At 41.9% G+C, this 19,517-nt stretch overlaps 1 protein-coding gene across 2 annotated transcripts in view; it reads left to right on the top strand.

Annotated features, from left to right (window-relative positions):
- Positions 1-4,311: 4,311 nt before the first annotated feature.
- Positions 4,312-19,517, top strand: part of LOC109886220 (beta-synuclein) — a 35,109-nt gene continuing 19,903 nt past the window's right edge. For both annotated transcript variants that reach the window (XM_031798126.1, XM_031798125.1), the window contains exons 1-2: positions 4,312-4,462; positions 5,918-6,059. In XM_031798126.1, the coding sequence (XP_031653986.1) occupies positions 5,939-6,059 (121 nt within the window). In that variant the 5' untranslated portion in view covers positions 4,312-4,462; positions 5,918-5,938. The remainder of the gene's footprint in view (positions 4,463-5,917; positions 6,060-19,517) is intronic.

Below are 19,517 nucleotides of genomic sequence, written 5' to 3'. Positions count from 1 at the left end.
CCGTGTCAAGACAAACTCAGCCCGTGTCAAGACAGCCTCAGCCCGTGTCAAGACAGCCTCAGCCCGTGTCAAGACAGCCTCAGCCCGTGTCAAGACAGCCTCAGCCTCAGCCCGTGTCAAGACAAACTCAGCCCGTGTCAAGACAAACTCAGCCCGTGTCAAGACAGCCTCAGCCCGTGTCAAGACAGCCTCAGCCTCAGCCCGTGTCAAGACAGCCTCAGCCTCAGCCCGTGTCAAGACAGCCTCAGCCCGTGTCAAGACAGGCTCAGCCTCAGCCAGTGTCAAGACAAACTCAGCCCGTGTCAAGACAAACTCAGCCCGTGTCAAGGCAGCCTCAGCCCGTGTCAAGACAGCCTCAGCCTCAGCCCGTGTCAAGACAAACTCAGCCCGTGTCAAGACAAACTCAGCCCGTGTCAAGACAGCCTCAGCCCGTGTCAAGACAAACTCAGCCTGTGTCAAGACAGCCTCAGCCCGTGTCAAGACAAACTCAGCCTGTGTCAAGACAGCCTCAGCCCGTGTCAAGACAAACTCAGCCTGTGTCAAGACAGCCTCAGCCCGTGTCAAGACAAACTCAGCCTGTGTCAAGACAGCCTCAGCCCGTGTCAAGACAGCCTCAGCCCGTGTCAAGACAGCCTCAGCCCGTGTCAAGACAGCCTCAGCCCGTGTCAAGACAAACTCAGCCTGTGTCAAGACAAACTCAGCCCGTGTCAAGACAAACTCAGCCCGTGTCAAGACAAACTCAGCCTGTGTCAAGACAGCCTCAGCCCGTGTCAAGACAGCCTCAGCCCGTGTCAAGACAGCCCCAGCCCGTGTCAAGACAGCCTCAGCCCGTGTCAAGACAGCCTCAGCCCGTGTCAAGACAGCCTCAACCCGTGTCAAGACAGCCTCAGCCTCAGCCCGTATAATGTGACTGGTTGAAGGATTTTAAGTTACAGCGCCACACAGAGTTATTGGGCGGCTGTAAAGAACCGGGGTGTGGACCTAGTTGGGTTTGTTGGTTCAGTACAGAAGTTTACGATGACCGACAGAAAATAACTGTATATTCGTCCTGTAACTTTAAATTCATTGAATTCATCCTCTTCGTTTGTAATTTAACTGTACTGGAGAGGATTAAAGAGAAGGTTTGATTCCAGGAACTTCTCTAAGTTACCAGAAGGTTCCTGGGGAAAAACATTAAGCTAGACACCACAGATACACAGAGCTGTTGTCTGTGTTTGTTTGTGTGCGAACGTGTGTGTATGCGTGGTGTGTTTGTGCGTGTGTGTGTGTGTGTGTGTGTGTGTGTGTGTGTGTGTGTGTGTGTGTGTGTGTGTGTGTGTGTGTGTGTGTGTGTGTGTGTGTGTGTGTGCGTGAGCGTGTGTGTGTGTGCGCGTGCGTGTGTGTCTGTGTGAAATATCATTAACTCTCTCCTGAGCTCTGTAGTCCAGCACCTTAGAGATATGGACATTTTTGGATGTTTTGGTGATCACCAGGATTGGGATCAATTATATTTCAATGCCAGTCAATTCAGAAAATAATAAAGAAAAGATGGATAAATTGTGACATGTTTCTCATGAAGAACATGTGTAATACACAGAAACATAACATTGTCCTTTTTATTCCAGAGGTTAGGTTGCTTTGAGTGGTGTACCAACTTTCCTTGTAATGTTTCAGTTTCACCACCAGAGGGCAGCTGTGACTAAGGAAGTCATTTCCCCTTCATCGCTACATTCACTAACAACCAATGTTGCCTCTAATTATTTTTGGGGTCCCTGAGCAAATTTCAGATCTGCTGACCACAAACTTGAACGTTGTGAAAATTCTGTACACCTTTCAGCGAGCGTTTACTGTGAACCCTGAGGCTGCACCTGCTTTAAGTTACATTTTGTTAACAGTGGTCAAGTAGACTACTGTGGCTATGTGATCATAATGTAGGCCTACCAGAGTGGCATACTCTCAAAAAACAATGGAGAACATGCATCCCATAACACTTCAACATGGAAATAGCTGTTCTATCAGTCAGTCTACAGGAGCAGACAATGTGTGGTGTTCAATGTAGGTCTACATTCCATGAGACTTTTGAAAAAAACATGAAGGGCTTCACATTAACCTGATTATCCACTTGTCCTTCAGACAAGGAGGTGAATGAAAATGTTGTGTTGTTTGATGCAAGAAACCACTTCACAAAATAAAATGCATTATTAGTCCCATACCATTAGTAGAGAGAATCAGACAAATTATGCTATCCCTCTGCCTATTGGCTACTTAGCTTATTCAAGCTTGCTCTAAAAAATATAACACTGCCCCTTTAAGACAGAAAAAAAAGCTCTTTACCTGACTTGCTTTTCAAAGATGTCTAGAGATGTACATGTTTTGTGCTCTTGTAGGAAGCAACCAACTCCTCCAATGCTGACTACAAATGATCTATAACTGGGCTAATAACTCACTAACTAGCAAAGGATATGAATAGAATATGCCCACGTGGCTACATGCAGCTCTTGCTTTAACCTCGAAACAAGCTCATCTACCCACGACCACTCATGCTGTAAACCCAGTCCAGTTCAAAGTAAATGGCACAGATCCATATTTGGCAATGGTCTATTTGCATATAGGCTTACTGCAGCACTAAGTCGTGAGCAATAAATATAATCCTACTCTGACGCTTTCTGCCTACGACAACATTTCTTGCATAGTTTGTTTTGTTTCGGTATGTTGCGTTGGAATCGGCTAATATTGATTCGATCACAACTGCCTCAGTAAAGGGAAACTGTCGATAGTGTTAGACAGGGAAAACTCTAGAACGTTGGATGAAGTTCAATCTCATATTTCTCTCTGTATACTGTGCATGGGCAGTCCCAGAGCTGAAGTCCCGGAGCTGAAGTCCCGGAGCTGAGGTCCCGGAGCTGAAGTCCCGGAGCTGAAGTCCCAGAGCTGAGGTCCCGGAGCTGAAGTCCCGGAGATGAAGTCCCGGAGCTGAAGTCCCAGAGCTGAGGTCCCGGAGCTACTGCGAACAGTTTAGAGGGGAACATTGCTAACTACTGCACATAAAACCCTTGTAAGGAGGGTAGTTTAAATTGGCTTGTGTTACACACTGACTCCCATAGCAGCCATAGTAATCCTTCTACAGGTAACTGCCTAAATAATGGAAACTCTGGAGGAAATGAGGAATACAAAAAAAACAACAACAAAAAATCAGGTGTTTCCACACAGTTCCTAATTAAGCAATTAACATCCCATCATACCAGACACTTGTAGAATCTATGCCGAGGTGCATTGAAGCTGTTCTGGCTCGTGGTGGCCGCCCTATTATGACGCTTTATGTTTGTGGTTCCTTTATGTGAGCACTTACCTGTTTCTACGCTAACTATAAAATCAGCACCATGGACAGCGCCTGTCGTCATTGTCCGTTCAGTACCACCTGCGAGTCTTTTATATAACGTTCAGGACACTTGACAGCCCCACCTGGATTTGTTTTCTGTTCAACACCACCTGAAACCATAGGGCCTACAGTCTACTGTACATTTCAGCACCGTGAACGGCCCCGCCTGGGATCCCGTACTAACTTTCAGAAACATGAGCAGCGTGAAAAGAATAATCGGTTCTGCACCACCTACGAATCAATAATACACATTTTAAGACCCAACCTGAGAGCCTAGAGTAAGTAGCATATATCGTGCGGAACCATGGACAGCGCAGTTCTGGCGGTGGTAGTTAAACTAGCAGGCAGAAACAGCAGAAGGCCACATTACAGTATTCACGGGTCCAATAGTTTGAAAGTCACACCTGGGGAACTGCCAGCTTTTCTATTCCTCCTAATGTCACAGTAATCAATAAGGCTGCTGGATGGCCTGATGTCATCAAGTCACCGCTCTTCTTGACCAAGGGGGAATTGATGTGGGCAAAAGAGGGGGAGATTCCACTCTTTCTCGCCCTCCTTCTCTCTATCGGCTCTCTCCGTTTCACGTCGTCACAGAACATAATTGCCCATCTACACTCCGTGCACGTGCAAAACAAATTAAACAAACGACATAACAGTATCATCTGTTAGTTCCCCATTTTCAGTTAGAGAACATTTTTCAGTTAGAGAACATTTTTCAGTTAGAGAACATTTTCAGAACATTGATAATCATCTTATAATTGGCAGGCCTGCTGATACTACCACTGCTGTTGCTAATACTACTTTGACTAATTGTCTGTCGGACACATACTCATAATAACAAATGATGTTATGTGTTTTCTATTTTAAAGGGGTAAAGACTATATTGTTGATGGTCACGATGATGATGATGTCGTGCTGTTGGAATGATCAATGAAAAAGGGGGCTACGTGATCAGTCGCTTCCTATTGGTCGACAGACAGACAATCCCGAGGAAGGCCCACCTACCTAGAGATCAGTTACTGACAGCAGCTCCCGTTCTAGGCGATATTTGAATCATCTGGGCAATAGAACCTTGAGGAAACAAGTCATCTTTGTAAAGAAAAGGTAAGAGGATTTCATGATGCTTGTTGGGATATTTGTGTTTGGCGTCGAGAGAAAGGAAAAACATTTAGGAGGTTGTATAGAAATAATATCGACATTATAACGGTACGTTTTATAGAAGAGGGGGGGGGGGGGGTCATTGAAGGCTACACATATTTGAGTTTATTATGTAACTGATCCGTGTCAATTATAGATAACCAACACGTTGAATTAAATCAGTGTCAAATGGAAACCTGATGAAAGGCCGAAAGAGCAATTGTTGCATTTGATGAGAAAATTGACGAGACATAATTTCCTGAATGGGCGTTCTCTATAAGGTACAGTAGCCTAATACTTATTATCATATTGACACATCGAAATGATTGATTAAATCGTGTATTTGATTTTAAAAAATTAACAGAAATATTTGTTTTATGTCATATTCTACCCTGTAGAGATATACGTATTTATTGACAAAATACATATTGTTCTTGGTGCCCGTGATGAGCATCACGTAGTTTTCTCCCTCCCCTTCCCCCACATAGAATAGTAGGGCTAGGCAATATCACATGTAATGCGCTTGGTTAAATAGGTAGATCACATAGGCGCTATTTCAAATTCAACTTCCTGACTTGTCCTCGGCTCGCGCGGACATTAAGAGTAATATTACAAGTAATAATTAATGACCGCGAGCACATTTAACCATTTCATATAAACATTTTCCCCCATTCTCTCGCTCTCTCTGGATATTACATGACATTTGGAGAAAGAGAAGGGAGGAGGTGCGATTTTTTTTTTTTTAAACCTCCTTTACTATAATGACTGGTCTGTGGCAGAGAGGTTCGGATATCGAGGCCAACTGTGAACGGAGACCGGAGGCTTCCTCCAATCCCCATTCTTCCGTCATCGCAACCAATGAAAACCAAGACACAAAGTGACATCTATGGTATTAGAAGGAAGAAAACACGAAAGAGAAAAGGGGAACAGTGAAAGCTAGTTACATGCGTTAAGCTATTAACATCCTCCTCATCTGACAATAAATCAACTACAGTCCATAACCGAGAAATACCGAATAAAACTCATTCAGAACACGTCATTAAAAGGCGCTCTTTCAGCACCATGGACAGTTATCATTTTATTGGGTATGGCTATCCATCTCTCTCCAGCGCAATCAATCCGTCAAAAACAGTCATTCATTACCGTGTACCTAGTGCCACATAACTGTATATAATAACGCATGGTAAACTACTGACAATCAGTGTTGTAATGGGATCCCATTCCCTCCTCTCCAGATCTCCAGGACCCTACCGAATACAACATAATTCATCATACATAATTACAACGCTCTGCTTCAGGACTTTTTAGCTTTCCGTTAGCATATAACTAGTACTAGGCCTACCACATTACTACGGTATAGGACTATCGGCCGATACAATAGACTACATGGGACGTGATTCATGGTTCTTTGCATCTCTCCAGAGCTCCAGGACCAGGGTCGAGATGGATGTGTTCATGAAAGGGTTGTCCAAAGCTAAAGACGGCATGGCTATGGCCGCGGAGAAGACTAAGGAGGGAGCTGCGCTGGCGGCGGAAAAGACTAAGGAAGGCGCCATGTTTATCGGTAAGACCCGAGCTTTAGAACGTTAGACCGAAATCACTCTGAGTTGGATAATCCGGTACCTGTGACTGCCACGGCTTCAATTTAATGCATGCACATCACGAGCGCCTGCCGAGCGAGCAAGTTATTATGTACAGCAGAAATCGACCAATAAGAGTTGAGAGCGCTGACATTTAGAACGCTTCATAAAGCGACGCTATAGGTCCAGAGACAATGTACTTTTCCTTGATTGGTTGGAATAGGGGTGGGTCTTTTTGTCATCCTTTTTAATAGGATGTTATGGCATCTTTTTGAAGCGTGTAGTGGTGAAAGCATAATTGATCCCTCACTGCCTACATTGCATTTTGTCTGTGCTATGGATTCATTATGTAGGTTACTATGGGTTCATTCTATAGGTTGCTATGGATTCATTATGTAGGTTACTATGGGTTCATTCTATAGGTTACTGTGGGTTCATTCTATAGGTTGCTATGGATTCATTATGTAGGTTACTATGGGTTCATTCTATAGGTTACTATGGGTTTATTATGTAGGTTACTATGGATTCATTCTATAGGTTGCTATGGATTCATTATGTAGGTTACTATGGGTTCATTCTATAGGTTACTATGGGTTCATTATGTAGGTTACTATTGATTCATTCTATAGGTTACTATGGATTCATTATGTAGGTTACTATTGATTCATTCTATGGGTTACTATGGATTCATTCTATAGGTTACTATGGGTTCATTCTATAGGTTACTATGGGTTCATTATGTAGGTTACTATGGGTTCATTATATAGGTTACTATGGGTTCATTATGTAGGTTACTATTGATTCATTCTATAGGTTACTATGGATTCATTATGTAGGTTACTATGCATTCATTCTATAGGTTACTATGGGTTCATTGTGTAGGCTACTGTGGGTTCATTATGTAGGTTACTATGCATTCATTCTATAGGTTACTATGGGTTCATTCTATAGGTTACTATGGGTTCATTATGTAGGTTACTATGCATTCATTATATAGGTTACTATGGGTTCATTCTATAGGTTACTATGGGTTCATTGTGTAGGCTACTATTGGGTTCATTATGTAGGTTACTATGCATTCATTCTATAGGTTACTATGGGTTCATTCTATAGGTTACTATGGGTTCATTCTATAGGTTACTATGGGTTCATTATGTAGGCTAATTGGGGTTCATTGTGTAGGCTACTGTGGGTTCATTATGTAGGTTACTATGCATTCATTCTATAGGTTACTATGGGTTCATTCTATAGGTTACTATGGGTTCATTATGTAGGTTACTATGCATTCATTCTATAGGTTACTATGGGTTCATTGTGTAGGCTACTGTGGGTTCATTATGTAGGTTACTATGCATTCATTCTATAGGTTACTATGGATTCATTCTATAGGTTACTATGGGTTCATTGTGTAGGCTACTGTGGGTTCATTATGTAGGTTACTATGCATTCATTCTATAGGTTACTATGGGTTCATTATATAGGTTACTATGGGTTCATTATATAGGTTACTATGGGTTCATTCTATAGGTTACTATGGGTTCATTGTGTAGGCTAATTGGGGTTCATTGTGTAGGCTAATTGGGGTTCATTGTGTAGGCTACTGTGGATTGTGCACTACACATGTATGGGAGGAGGATGTTGGCTGTGGCTGTCTACGTTACATGCAGGGCATTATGATATTAACATCATGTACAGGGAAAAGATACACATTGACCAATGAACAAGATGTGCTCACTGATATATTCAATAATGAAGGCACTGACATTATATTTCACCAGGGGATTCAGATGTTGTAAATGACAAGGTTTCCTGAGGTGTGTGTCTGACTGAACATGAATAATATTGTCCCAGCTGAGGAAGTCAATTGTGACTGTGGCTAATATACACTCTTAGAATAAAAGGTGCTAAGTAGAACCATACAGGGTTCTTCGGGTTTGTCCCCATAGGCCAACCCTTTTTGGTGCTGGGTAGAACACTTTGCACAGGGTTCTATCTAAAACCCTCTATGTAGGGTTCTTCAAAGAACCCCCCTGTATATATGGTTCTGCCTAGGTCCCACTATGAAGGGTTCTTCCTAGAACCATTTTATCTTTGGGAGGGTCCTTCCTAGAACCATTTTATCTTTGGAGGGTCCTTCCTAGAACCATTTTATCTTTGGAGGGTTCTTCCTAGAACCATTTTATCTTTGGAGGGTTCTTCCTAGAACCATTTTATCTTTGGAGGGTCCTTCCTAGAACCATTTTATCTTTGGAGGGTTCTTCCTAGAACCATTTTATCTTTGGAGGGTTCTTCCTAGAACCATTTTATCTTTGGAGGGTTCTTCCTAGAACCATTTTATCTTTGGAGGGGTCTTCCTAGAACATTCTATGAACGGTTCCACCAGGCTAATTAGCATTGAACATTTAGTTATTTATGACAATACATGACATATATCATCAGGCCTTTCTTTGAGGGACTAGTTATACACTAGCACAATGGTGTTAGGAAACTCCTGGTTTACAGGCCACATCAGGCCTGCAAGTCACATTATGATTTTGGGCTCTCGAGTGGCACAGCAGTTTAAGGCACTGCATCTCAGTGCTAGAGACTACACTACAGACACCCTGGTTTGATTCCAGGCTGTATCATAACCGGCCGTGATTAGGAGTCCCATAAGGCGGCTCACAATTGGCTCAGCGTCGTCCGGGTTTGGTCGGTGTAGGTCGTCATTGTAAATAACTGACTTGTCTAGTTAAATAAAGGTTAAATTTTTTATTTTATTTGAACTATGCTGGATTGCAAAGTGATTTGTTATACCTATTGGAATCCAGCCAGAGTTAGGATATCCAATAAGTGGAATTGTTAATCACCTGTAACCTGCATTCAGAATGATTGCCAGGGTAGGGAAGATCGAATACTGAGACTACCTCAATTATCTTTTAACTGAAACAGTAACGTTTGCAATAAATCCAATTACTAACAGATTCATTTAGAAAACGGTATGTTATCTGTCTATGTGTAGCGGTACATTAATTAAACAGTCAACGCAAAATCACACATATTACAGTAAAACCAACCATTCTGAACATATCGCTGCAATAGAGCATGCTGGGAAATATTATAGATGGCTCTATGGTAGAACCCTTCTAGCCTTCCGAATAATCCTTCCTGCCTTCCAAAGAACCGTCAATTCCTCTCGCAGTGTCTGGTGTAAAGCAGACTGAAGCAGGTTTTCTTCTAGGATTTTGCCTGTTCTTAGCTCAAACCTGTTTCTTTTCATCCTGAAAAACTCCCCAGTCTTTGCCAATGTCAAGCATTGTGCCTGGGTGATTTACAGTGCATTCGGAAAGTATTCAGACCCCTTGCCTTTTTCCAAATTTGGTTAAAATGCAGCCTTATTCTAAAATAGAGTAAAAAAAAACCTCATAATTCGACACACAATACCCGATAATGAAATCACAATACCTCATAATGACATCACAATACCCGATAATGACATCACAATACCCGATAATGACATCACAATACCCGATAATGACATCACAATACCCGATAATGACATCACAATACCCGATAATGACATCACAATACCTCATAATGACATCACAATACCCGATAATGACATCACAATACCCGATAATGACATCACAATACCCGATAATGACATCACAATACCCGATAATGACATCACAATACCCGATAATAACAAAGCAATACCCGATAATGACATCACAATACCCGATAACGACAAAGCAATACCCGATAATGACATCACAATACCCGATAATGACATCACAATACCCGATAATGACAAAGCAATACCCGATAATGACATCACAAAACCCCATAATGACATCACAATACCCGATAATGACATCACAATACCCGATAATGACATCACAATACCCGATAATGACATCACAATACCCCATAATGACATCACAATACCCGATAATGACATCACAATACCCGATAAAGACATCACAATACCCCATAATGACATCACAATACCCGATAATGACATCACAATACCCGATAATGACAAAGCAATACCCGATAATGACATCACAATACCCGATAATGACAAAGCAATACCCGATAATGACATCACAATACCCGATAATGACATCACAATACCCGATAATGACAAAGCAATACCCGATAATGACATCACAATACCCCATAATGACATCACAATACCCGATAATGACATCACAATACCCGATAATGACATCACAATACCCCATAATGACATCACAATACCCGATAATGACATCACAATACCCCATAATGACATCACAATACCCGATAATGACATCACAATACCCGATAATGACAAAGCAAAAACAGTTTTTTCAAAATGTTTGCAAATGTTATATATATTTTTTTTTTACTGAAATATGACATTTCCATCAGTATTCAGACCCTTTACTCAGTAATTTGTTGAAACACCTTTGGAAGTGATTACAGCCTAGAGTCTTCTTGGGTTTGACGCTACAAGCTTGGCACACCTGTATTTGGGGAGTTTCTCCCATTCTTCTCTGCAGATCCTCTCAAGCTCTGTCAGGTTGGATGGGGAGCGTCGCTGCACAGCTATTTTCAGGTCTCTCTACTTTAGAGATGTTAGATTGGGTTCAAGTTCGGGCTCTGGCTGGGCCACTCAAGAATATTCAGAGACTTGTTCCAAAGCCACTCCTGCGTTGTCTTGGCTGTGTGCATAGCAGGTTTTCACCAAGGATCTCTCTGTAATTTGCTCCGTTCATCTTTGCCTCGATCCTGACTAGTGTAAAAAAAAACATCCCTCAGCATGATGCTGCCCCCACCATACCACCATGCTTCACCGTAGGGATGGTGCCAGGTTTCCTCCAGATGTGACGCTTGGCATTCAGGTCAAAGAGTTCAATCTTGATTTCATCAGACCAGAGAATCTTGTTTCTCATGGTCTGAGAGTCTTTAGGTGCCTTTTGGCAAACTGCAAGCGGGCTGTCATATGCCTTTTAGTGAGGACTGGCTCTCGATTGGCCACTCTACTACAAAGGTCATATTGGTGGAGTGCTGCTGAGATGGTTGTCCTTCTGGAAGGTTCTCTCATCTCCACAGAGGAACTCTAATACTCTGTCAGTGACCATAGGGTTCTTGGTCACCTCCCGACCAAGGCACTTCTCCCCCGATTGCTCAGTTTGGTCGGGCGGCCAGCTCTAGGAAGAGTCTTGGTGGTTCCAAACTTAATCCATTTAAGAATAATGGAGGCCACTGTGTTCTTGGGGACCTTCAATGCTGAATAAATGTTTTGGTACCCTTCCCCAGATCTGTGCCTCAACACCATCCTGTCTCGGAGCTTTACGGACAATTCTTTCGCCCTCATGGGGCCTAATGTAATGTACATATACATTAGACCCTGTACATATATATTAGGCCCTGTACATATACATTAGACCCTGTACATATACATTAGTCCCTGTCTGTACATATAAATGATGCCCTGTACATATACATTAGACCCTGTAAATATACATTAGACCCTGTACATATACATTATGTCCTGTTTGTACATATACATTAGGCCCTGTACATATACATTAGACTCTGTACATAAACATTAGGCCCTGTACAAATACATTAGGCCCTGTACATATACATTAGGCCCTGTCTGTACATATACATTAGGCCCTGTACATATACATTAGGACCTGTACATATACATTAGACCCTGTACATATACATTAGACCCTGTACATATACATTAGGCCCTGTACATATACATTAGACCCTGTCTGTACATATACATTAGACCCTGTACATATACATTAGACCCTGTACATATACATTAGGCCCTGTCTGTACATATACATTATGCCCTGTACATATACATTAGACCCTGTAAATATACATTAGACCCTGTACATATACATTATGTCCTGTCTGTACATATACATTAGGCCCTGTACATATACATTATGTCCTGTCTGTACATATACATTATGCCCTGTACATATACATTAGGCCCTGTACATATATATTAGACCCTGTACATATACATTAGGCCCTGTCTGTACATATACATTATGCCCTGTACATATACATTAGACCCTGTAAATATACATTAGACCCTGTACATATACATTATGTCCTGTCTGTACATATACATTAGACCCTGTACATATACATTAGGCCCTGTACATATACATTAGGCCCTGTACATATACATTAGGCCCTGTACATATACATTAGGCCCTGTCTGTACATATACATTAGGCCCTGTACATATACATTAGACCCTGTCTGTACATATACATTAGGCCCTGTAAATATACATTAGACCCTGTACATATACATTAGGCCCTGTACATATACATTAGGCCCTGTACATATACATTAGACCCTGTACATATACATTAGTCCCTGTCTGTACATATATATTATGACCTGTCTGTACATATACATTAGGCCCTGTACATATACATTAGACCCTGTCGGTACATATACATTAGGCCCTGTACATATACATTAGGCCCTGTCTGTACATATACATTAGACCCTGTACATATACATTAGGCCCTGTACATATACATTAGACCCTGTACATATACATTAGACCCTGTACATATACATTAGACCCTGTACATATACATTAGGCCCTGTACATACACATTATGCCCTGTACATATACATTAGGCCCTGTACATACACATTATGCCCTGTCTGTACATATACATTATGCCATGTCTGTACATATACATTAGGCCCTGTACATATACATTAGACCCTGTCTGTACATATACATTAGGCCCTGTAAATATACATTAGACCCTGTACATATACATTAGGCCCTGTCTGTACATATACATTAGACCCTGTACATATACATTATGCCCTGGCTGTACATATACATTAGTCCCTGTCTGTACATATACATTAGGCCCTGTACATATACATTAGACCCTGTACATATACATTAGGCCCTGTACATATACATTAGGCCCTGTCTGTACATATACATTAGACCCTGTACATATACATTAGACCCTGTACATATACATTAGACCCTGTACATATACATTAGACCCTATACATTAGACCCTGTACATATACATTAGGCCCTGTACATATATATTATGACCTGTCTGTACATATACATTAGGCCCTGTACATATACATTAGACCCTGTACATATACATTAGTCCCTGTCTGTACATATATATTATGACCTGTCTGTACATATACATTAGGCCCTGTACATATACATTAGGCCCTGTACATATACATTAGACCCTGTCTGTACATATACATTAGGCCCTGTACATATACATTAGGCCCTGTCTGTACATATACATTAGACCCTGTACATATACATTAGGCCCTGTACATATACATTAGACCCTGTACATATACATTAGACCCTGTACATATACATTAGGCCCTGTACATACACATTATGCCCTGTACATATACATTAGACCCTGTACATATACATTATGTCCTGTCTGTACATACACATTAGGCCCTGTACATATACATTAGGCCCTGTACATATACATTAGGCCCTGTCTGTACATATACATTATGCCCTGTCTGTACATATACATTAGGCCCTGTACATATACATTAGGCCCTGTCTGTACATATACATTAGGCCCTGTACATATACATTATGCCCTGTCTGTACATATACATTAGGCCCTGTACATATACATTAGGCCCTGTACATATACATTAGGCCTTGTCTGTACATATACATTAGACCCTGTACATATACATTAGGCCCTGTACATATACATTAGGCCTTGTCTGTACATATACATTAGACCCTGTACATATACATTGGGCCCTGTACATATACATTAGGCCCTGTACATATACATTAGGCCCTGTACATATACATTAGACCCTGTACATATACATTAGACCCTGTACATATACATTAGGCCCTGTACATATACATTAGACCCTGTACATATACATTAGGCCCTGTCTGTACATATACATTAGGCCCTGTACATATACATTAGACCCTGTACATATACATTAGTCCCTGTCTGTACATATACATTAGGCCCTGTACATATACATTAGACCCTGTACATATACATTAGGCCCTGTACATATACATTAGACCCTGTACATATACATTAGACCCTGTACATATACATTAGGCCCTGTATATATACATTATGCCCTGTCTGTACATATACATTAGTCCCTGTCTGTACATATACATTAGGCCCTGTCTGTACATATACATTAGTCCCTGTACATATACATTAGGCCCTGTACATATACATTAGGCCCTGTACATATACATTAGACCCTGTACATATACATTAGACCCTGTACATATACATTAGGCCCTGTACGTATACATTAGACCCTGTACATATACATTAGACCCTGTACATATACATTAGACCCTGTACATATACATTAGGCCCTGTACATATACATTAGGCCCTGTCTGTACATATACATTAGGCCCTGTGCATATACATTAGTCCCTGTCTGTACATATACATTAGACCCTGTACATATACATTAGACCCTGTACATATACATTAGGCCCTGTACATATACATTAGGCCCTGTCTGTACATATACATTAGGCCCTGTCTGTACATATACATTAGTCCCTGTCTGTACATATACATTAGACCCTGTACATATACATTAGACCCTATACATTAGACCCTGTACATATACATTAGGCCCTGTACATATATATTATGACCTGTCTGTACATATACATTAGGCCCTGTACATATACATTAGACCCTGTACATATACATTAGTCCCTGTCTGTACATATATATTATGACCTGTCTGTACATATACATTAGGCCCTGTACATATACATTAGACCCTGTCGGTACATATACATTAGGCCCTGTACATATACATTAGGCCCTGTCTGTACATATACATTAGACCCTGTACATATACATTAGGCCCTGTACATATACATTAGACCCTGTACATATACATTAGACCCTGTACATATACATTAGACCCTGTACATATACATTAGGCCCTGTACATACACATTATGCCCTGTACATATACATTAGGCCCTGTACATACACATTATGCCCTGTCTGTACATATACATTATGCCCTGTCTGTACATATACATTAGGCCCTGTACATATACATTAGACCCTGTACATATACATTAGGCCCTGTCTGTACATATACATTAGACCCTGTACATATACATTAGGCCCTGTCTGTACATATACATTAGACCCTGTACATATACATTAGGCCCTGTACATATAGATTAGACCCTGTACATATACATTAGGCCCTGTACATATACATTAGACCCTGTACATATACATTAGGCCCTGTACATATACATTAGGCCCTGTACATATACATTTGACCCTGTACATATACATTAGGCCCTGTACATATACATTAGGCCCTGTACATATACATTAGACCCTGTACATATACATTAGACCCTGTACATATACATTAGACCCTGTACATATACATTAGTCCCTGTCTGTACATATACATTAGGCCCTGTACATATACATTAGACCCTGTACATATACATTAGGCCCTGTACATATACATTAGGCCCTGTACATATACATTAGACCCTGTACATATACATTAGACCCTGTACATATACATTAGACCCTGTACATATACATTAGTCCCTGTCTGTACATATACATTAGGCCCTGTACATATACATTAGGCCCTGTACATATATATTAGGCCCTGTCTGTACATATACATTAGGCCCTGTACATATACATTAGACCCTGTACATATACATTAGACCCTGTACATATATATTAGTCCCTGTCTGTACATATACCTTAGGCCCTGTACATATACATTAGACCCTGTACATATATATTAGGCCCTGTCTGTACATATACATTAGGCCCTGTACATATACATTAGTCCCTGTCTGTACATATACATTAGGCCCTGTACATATACATTAGACCCTGTACATATATATTAGGCCCTGTCTGTACATATACATTAGGCCCTGTACATATACATTAGTCCCTGTCTGTACATATACATTAGGCCCTGTACATATACATTAGACCCTGTACATATATATTAGGCCCTGTCTGTACATATACATTAGGCCCTGTACATATACATTAGTCCCTGTCTGTACATATACATTAGGCCCTGTACATATACATTAGACCCTGTACATATATATTAGGCCCTGTCTGTACATATACATTAGGCCCTGTACATATACATTAGGCCCTGTACATATACATTAGACCCTGTACATATACATTAGACCCTGTACATATATATTAGGCCCTGTACATATACATTAGACCCTGTACATATACATTAGACCCTGTACATATACATTAGACCCTGTACATATACATTAGGCCCTGTACATATACATTAGACCCTGTACATATACATTAGACCCTGTACATATATATTAGGCCCTGTACATATACATTAGACCCTGTACATATACATTAGGCCCTGTACATATACATTAGACCCTGTACATATATATTAGGCCCTGTACATATACATTAGACCCTGTACATATACATTAGGCCCTGTACATATACATTAGGCCCTGTACATATACATTAGACCCTGTACATATACATTAGACCCTGTACATATATATTAGGCCCTGTACATATACATTAGACCCTGTACATATACATTAGGCCCTGTACATATACATTAGACCCTGTACATATACATTAGGCCCTGTACATATACATTAGGCCCTGTACATATACATTAGACCCTGTACATATACATTAGGCCCTGTACATATACATTAGGCCCTGTACATATATATTAGGCCCTGTCTGTACATATACATTAGGCCCTGTACATATACATTAGACCCTGTACATATACATTAGGCCCTGTACATATACATTAGGCCCTGTATCTCTCTGGCTCTCTTTAGAACATCAAGGGCGCGTTCAGCAGGCAACATTGTAGCAAAACGTTTTGCAATGTCAAGTAATAATCTGTGTTTGTTTTTTACTCTATTTCAAAAACGTTTTCCACCTACTGAACAGGACCCTGGGCTGTAGCGGTACAGAGGTCGTCTAACCTGACCTGCACGGGGACAGGGGAGAGGGGGGAGGGGTGAGAGGATAGAGGGGAGGGGGGAGAGGGGAGAGTGGAGAGGGGAGAGTGGAGAGTGGAGAGGGGAGAGGGGTGAGAGGATAGAGGATAGAGGATAGAGGATAGAGGTAGAGGTAGAGGGGAGGTATTGGAGATAGGGGTTTGGGAGGAGGGGAGAGAGGATGGAGGAGAGGGGTAGAGGTAGAGGGGAGAGGGGAGAGGGGAAAGGGGTGAGAGGATAGAGGATAGAGGTAGAGGGGAGGTATTGGAGATAGGGTTATGGAGGAGGGGAGAGAGGATAGAGATGGCAGGGGGGGGGGCTATGGGTGAAGACAGCAGGCCATTATGCCTTATGTCAATGTATTAGGTGTATTGTATGGTGACAGCTTGTGAGTCAGGGACACAGTGAGAAGCTGTCTCCAGAAGCTGTCTCCAGAAGCTGTCTCCAGGGGACCAGAGGGACAATTACAGGGCTTTATGTTGCCTTCTATAACACTGAATAACAGAGATGTGCATAGATGTGCATATATGTGCATAGACGTGCATAGAATAGGTGTTATTTGCAGTATGTATAGAGTATACAGGTATACATGTCAAATCAAATCAAATTTTATTTGTCACATACACATGGTTAGCAGATGTTAATGCGAGTGTAGCGAAATGCTTGTGCTTCTAGTTCCGACAATGCAGTAATAACGAACAAGTAATCTAACTAACAATTCCAAAAACTACTGTCTTATACACAGTGTAAGGGGATAAAGAATATGTACATAAGGATATATGAATGAGTGATGGTACAGAGCAGCATAGGCAAGATACAGTAGATGATATCGAGTACAGTATATACATATGAGATGAGTATGTAAACCAAGTGGCATAGTTAAAGTGGCTAGTGATACATGTATTACATAAGGATGCAGTCGATGATATAGAGTACAGTATCTACGTATGCATATGAGATGAATAATGTAGGGTAAGTAACATTATATAAGGTAGCATTGTTTAAAGTGGCTAGTGATATATTTACATCATTTCCCATCAATTCCCATTATTAAAGTGGCTGGAGTAGAGTCAGTGTCATTGACAGTGTGTTGGCAGTAGCCACTCAATGTTAGTGGTGGCTGTTTAACAGTCTGATGGCCTTGAGATAGAAGCTGTTTTTCAGTCTCTCGGTCCCAGCTTTGATGCACCTGTACTGACCTCGCCTTCTGGATGACAGCGGGGTGAACAGGCAGTGGCTCGGGTGGTTGATGTCCTTGATGATCTTTATGGCCTTCCTGTAGCATCGGGTGGTGTAGGTGTCCTGGAGGGCAGGTAGTTTGCCCCCGGTGATGCGTTGTGCAGACCTCACTACCCTCTGGAGAGCCTTACGGTTGAGGGCGGTGCAGTTGCCATACCAGGCGGTGATACAGCCCGCCAGGATGCTCTCGATTGTGCATCTGTAGAAGTTTGTGAGTGCTTTTGGTGACAAGCCGAATTTCTTCAGCCTCCTGAGGTTGAAGAGGCGCTGCTGCGCCTTCCTCACGATGCTGTCTGTGTGAGTGGACCAATTCAGTTTGTCTGTGATGTGTATGCCGAGGAACTTAAAACTTGCTACCCTCTCCACTACTGTTCCATCGATGTGGATGGCTGTTTCCTGAAGTCCACAATCATCTCCTTAGTTTTGTTGACGTTGAGTGTGAGGTTATTTTCCTGACACCACACTCCGAGGGCCCTCACCTCCTCCCTGTAGGCCGTCTCGTCGTTGTTGGTAATCAAGCCTACCACTGTTGTGTCGTCCGCAAACTTGATGATTGAGTTGGAGGCGTGCGTGGCCACGCAGTCGTGGGTGAACAGGGAGTACAGGAGAGGGCTCAGAACGCACCCTTGTGGGGCCCCAGTGTTGAGGATCAGCGGGGAGGAGATGTTGTTGCCTACCCTCACCACCTGGGGGCGGCCCGTCAGGAAGTCCAGTACCCAGTTGCACAGGGCGGGGTCGAGACCCAGGGTCTCGAGCTTGATGACGAGCTTGGAGGGTACTATGGTGTTGAATGCCGAGCTGTAGTCGATGAACAGCATTCTCACATAGGTATTCCTCTTGTCCAGATGGGTTAGGGCAGTGTGCAGTGTGGTTGAGATTGCATCGTCTGTGGACCTATTTGGGCGGTAAGCAAATTGGAGTGGGTCTAGGGTGTCAGGTAGGGTGGAGGTGATATGGTCCTTGACTAGTCTCTCAAAGCACTTCATGATGACGGATGTGAGTGCTACGGGGCGGTAGTCGTTTAGCTCAGTTACCTTAGCTTTCTTGGGAACAGGAACAATGGTGGCCCTCTTGAAGCATGTGGGAACAGCAGACTGGTATAGGGATTGATTGAATATGTCTGTAAACA

The sequence above is a fragment of the Oncorhynchus kisutch genome, linkage group LG19 (assembly GCF_002021735.2).
Source record: "Oncorhynchus kisutch isolate 150728-3 linkage group LG19, Okis_V2, whole genome shotgun sequence".
NCBI classification, from domain to species: domain Eukaryota; kingdom Metazoa; phylum Chordata; class Actinopteri; order Salmoniformes; family Salmonidae; genus Oncorhynchus; species Oncorhynchus kisutch.
The sequence above is the reverse complement of the archived record's forward strand: the minus strand, read 5'-3'. Positions and strand labels throughout refer to the sequence as shown.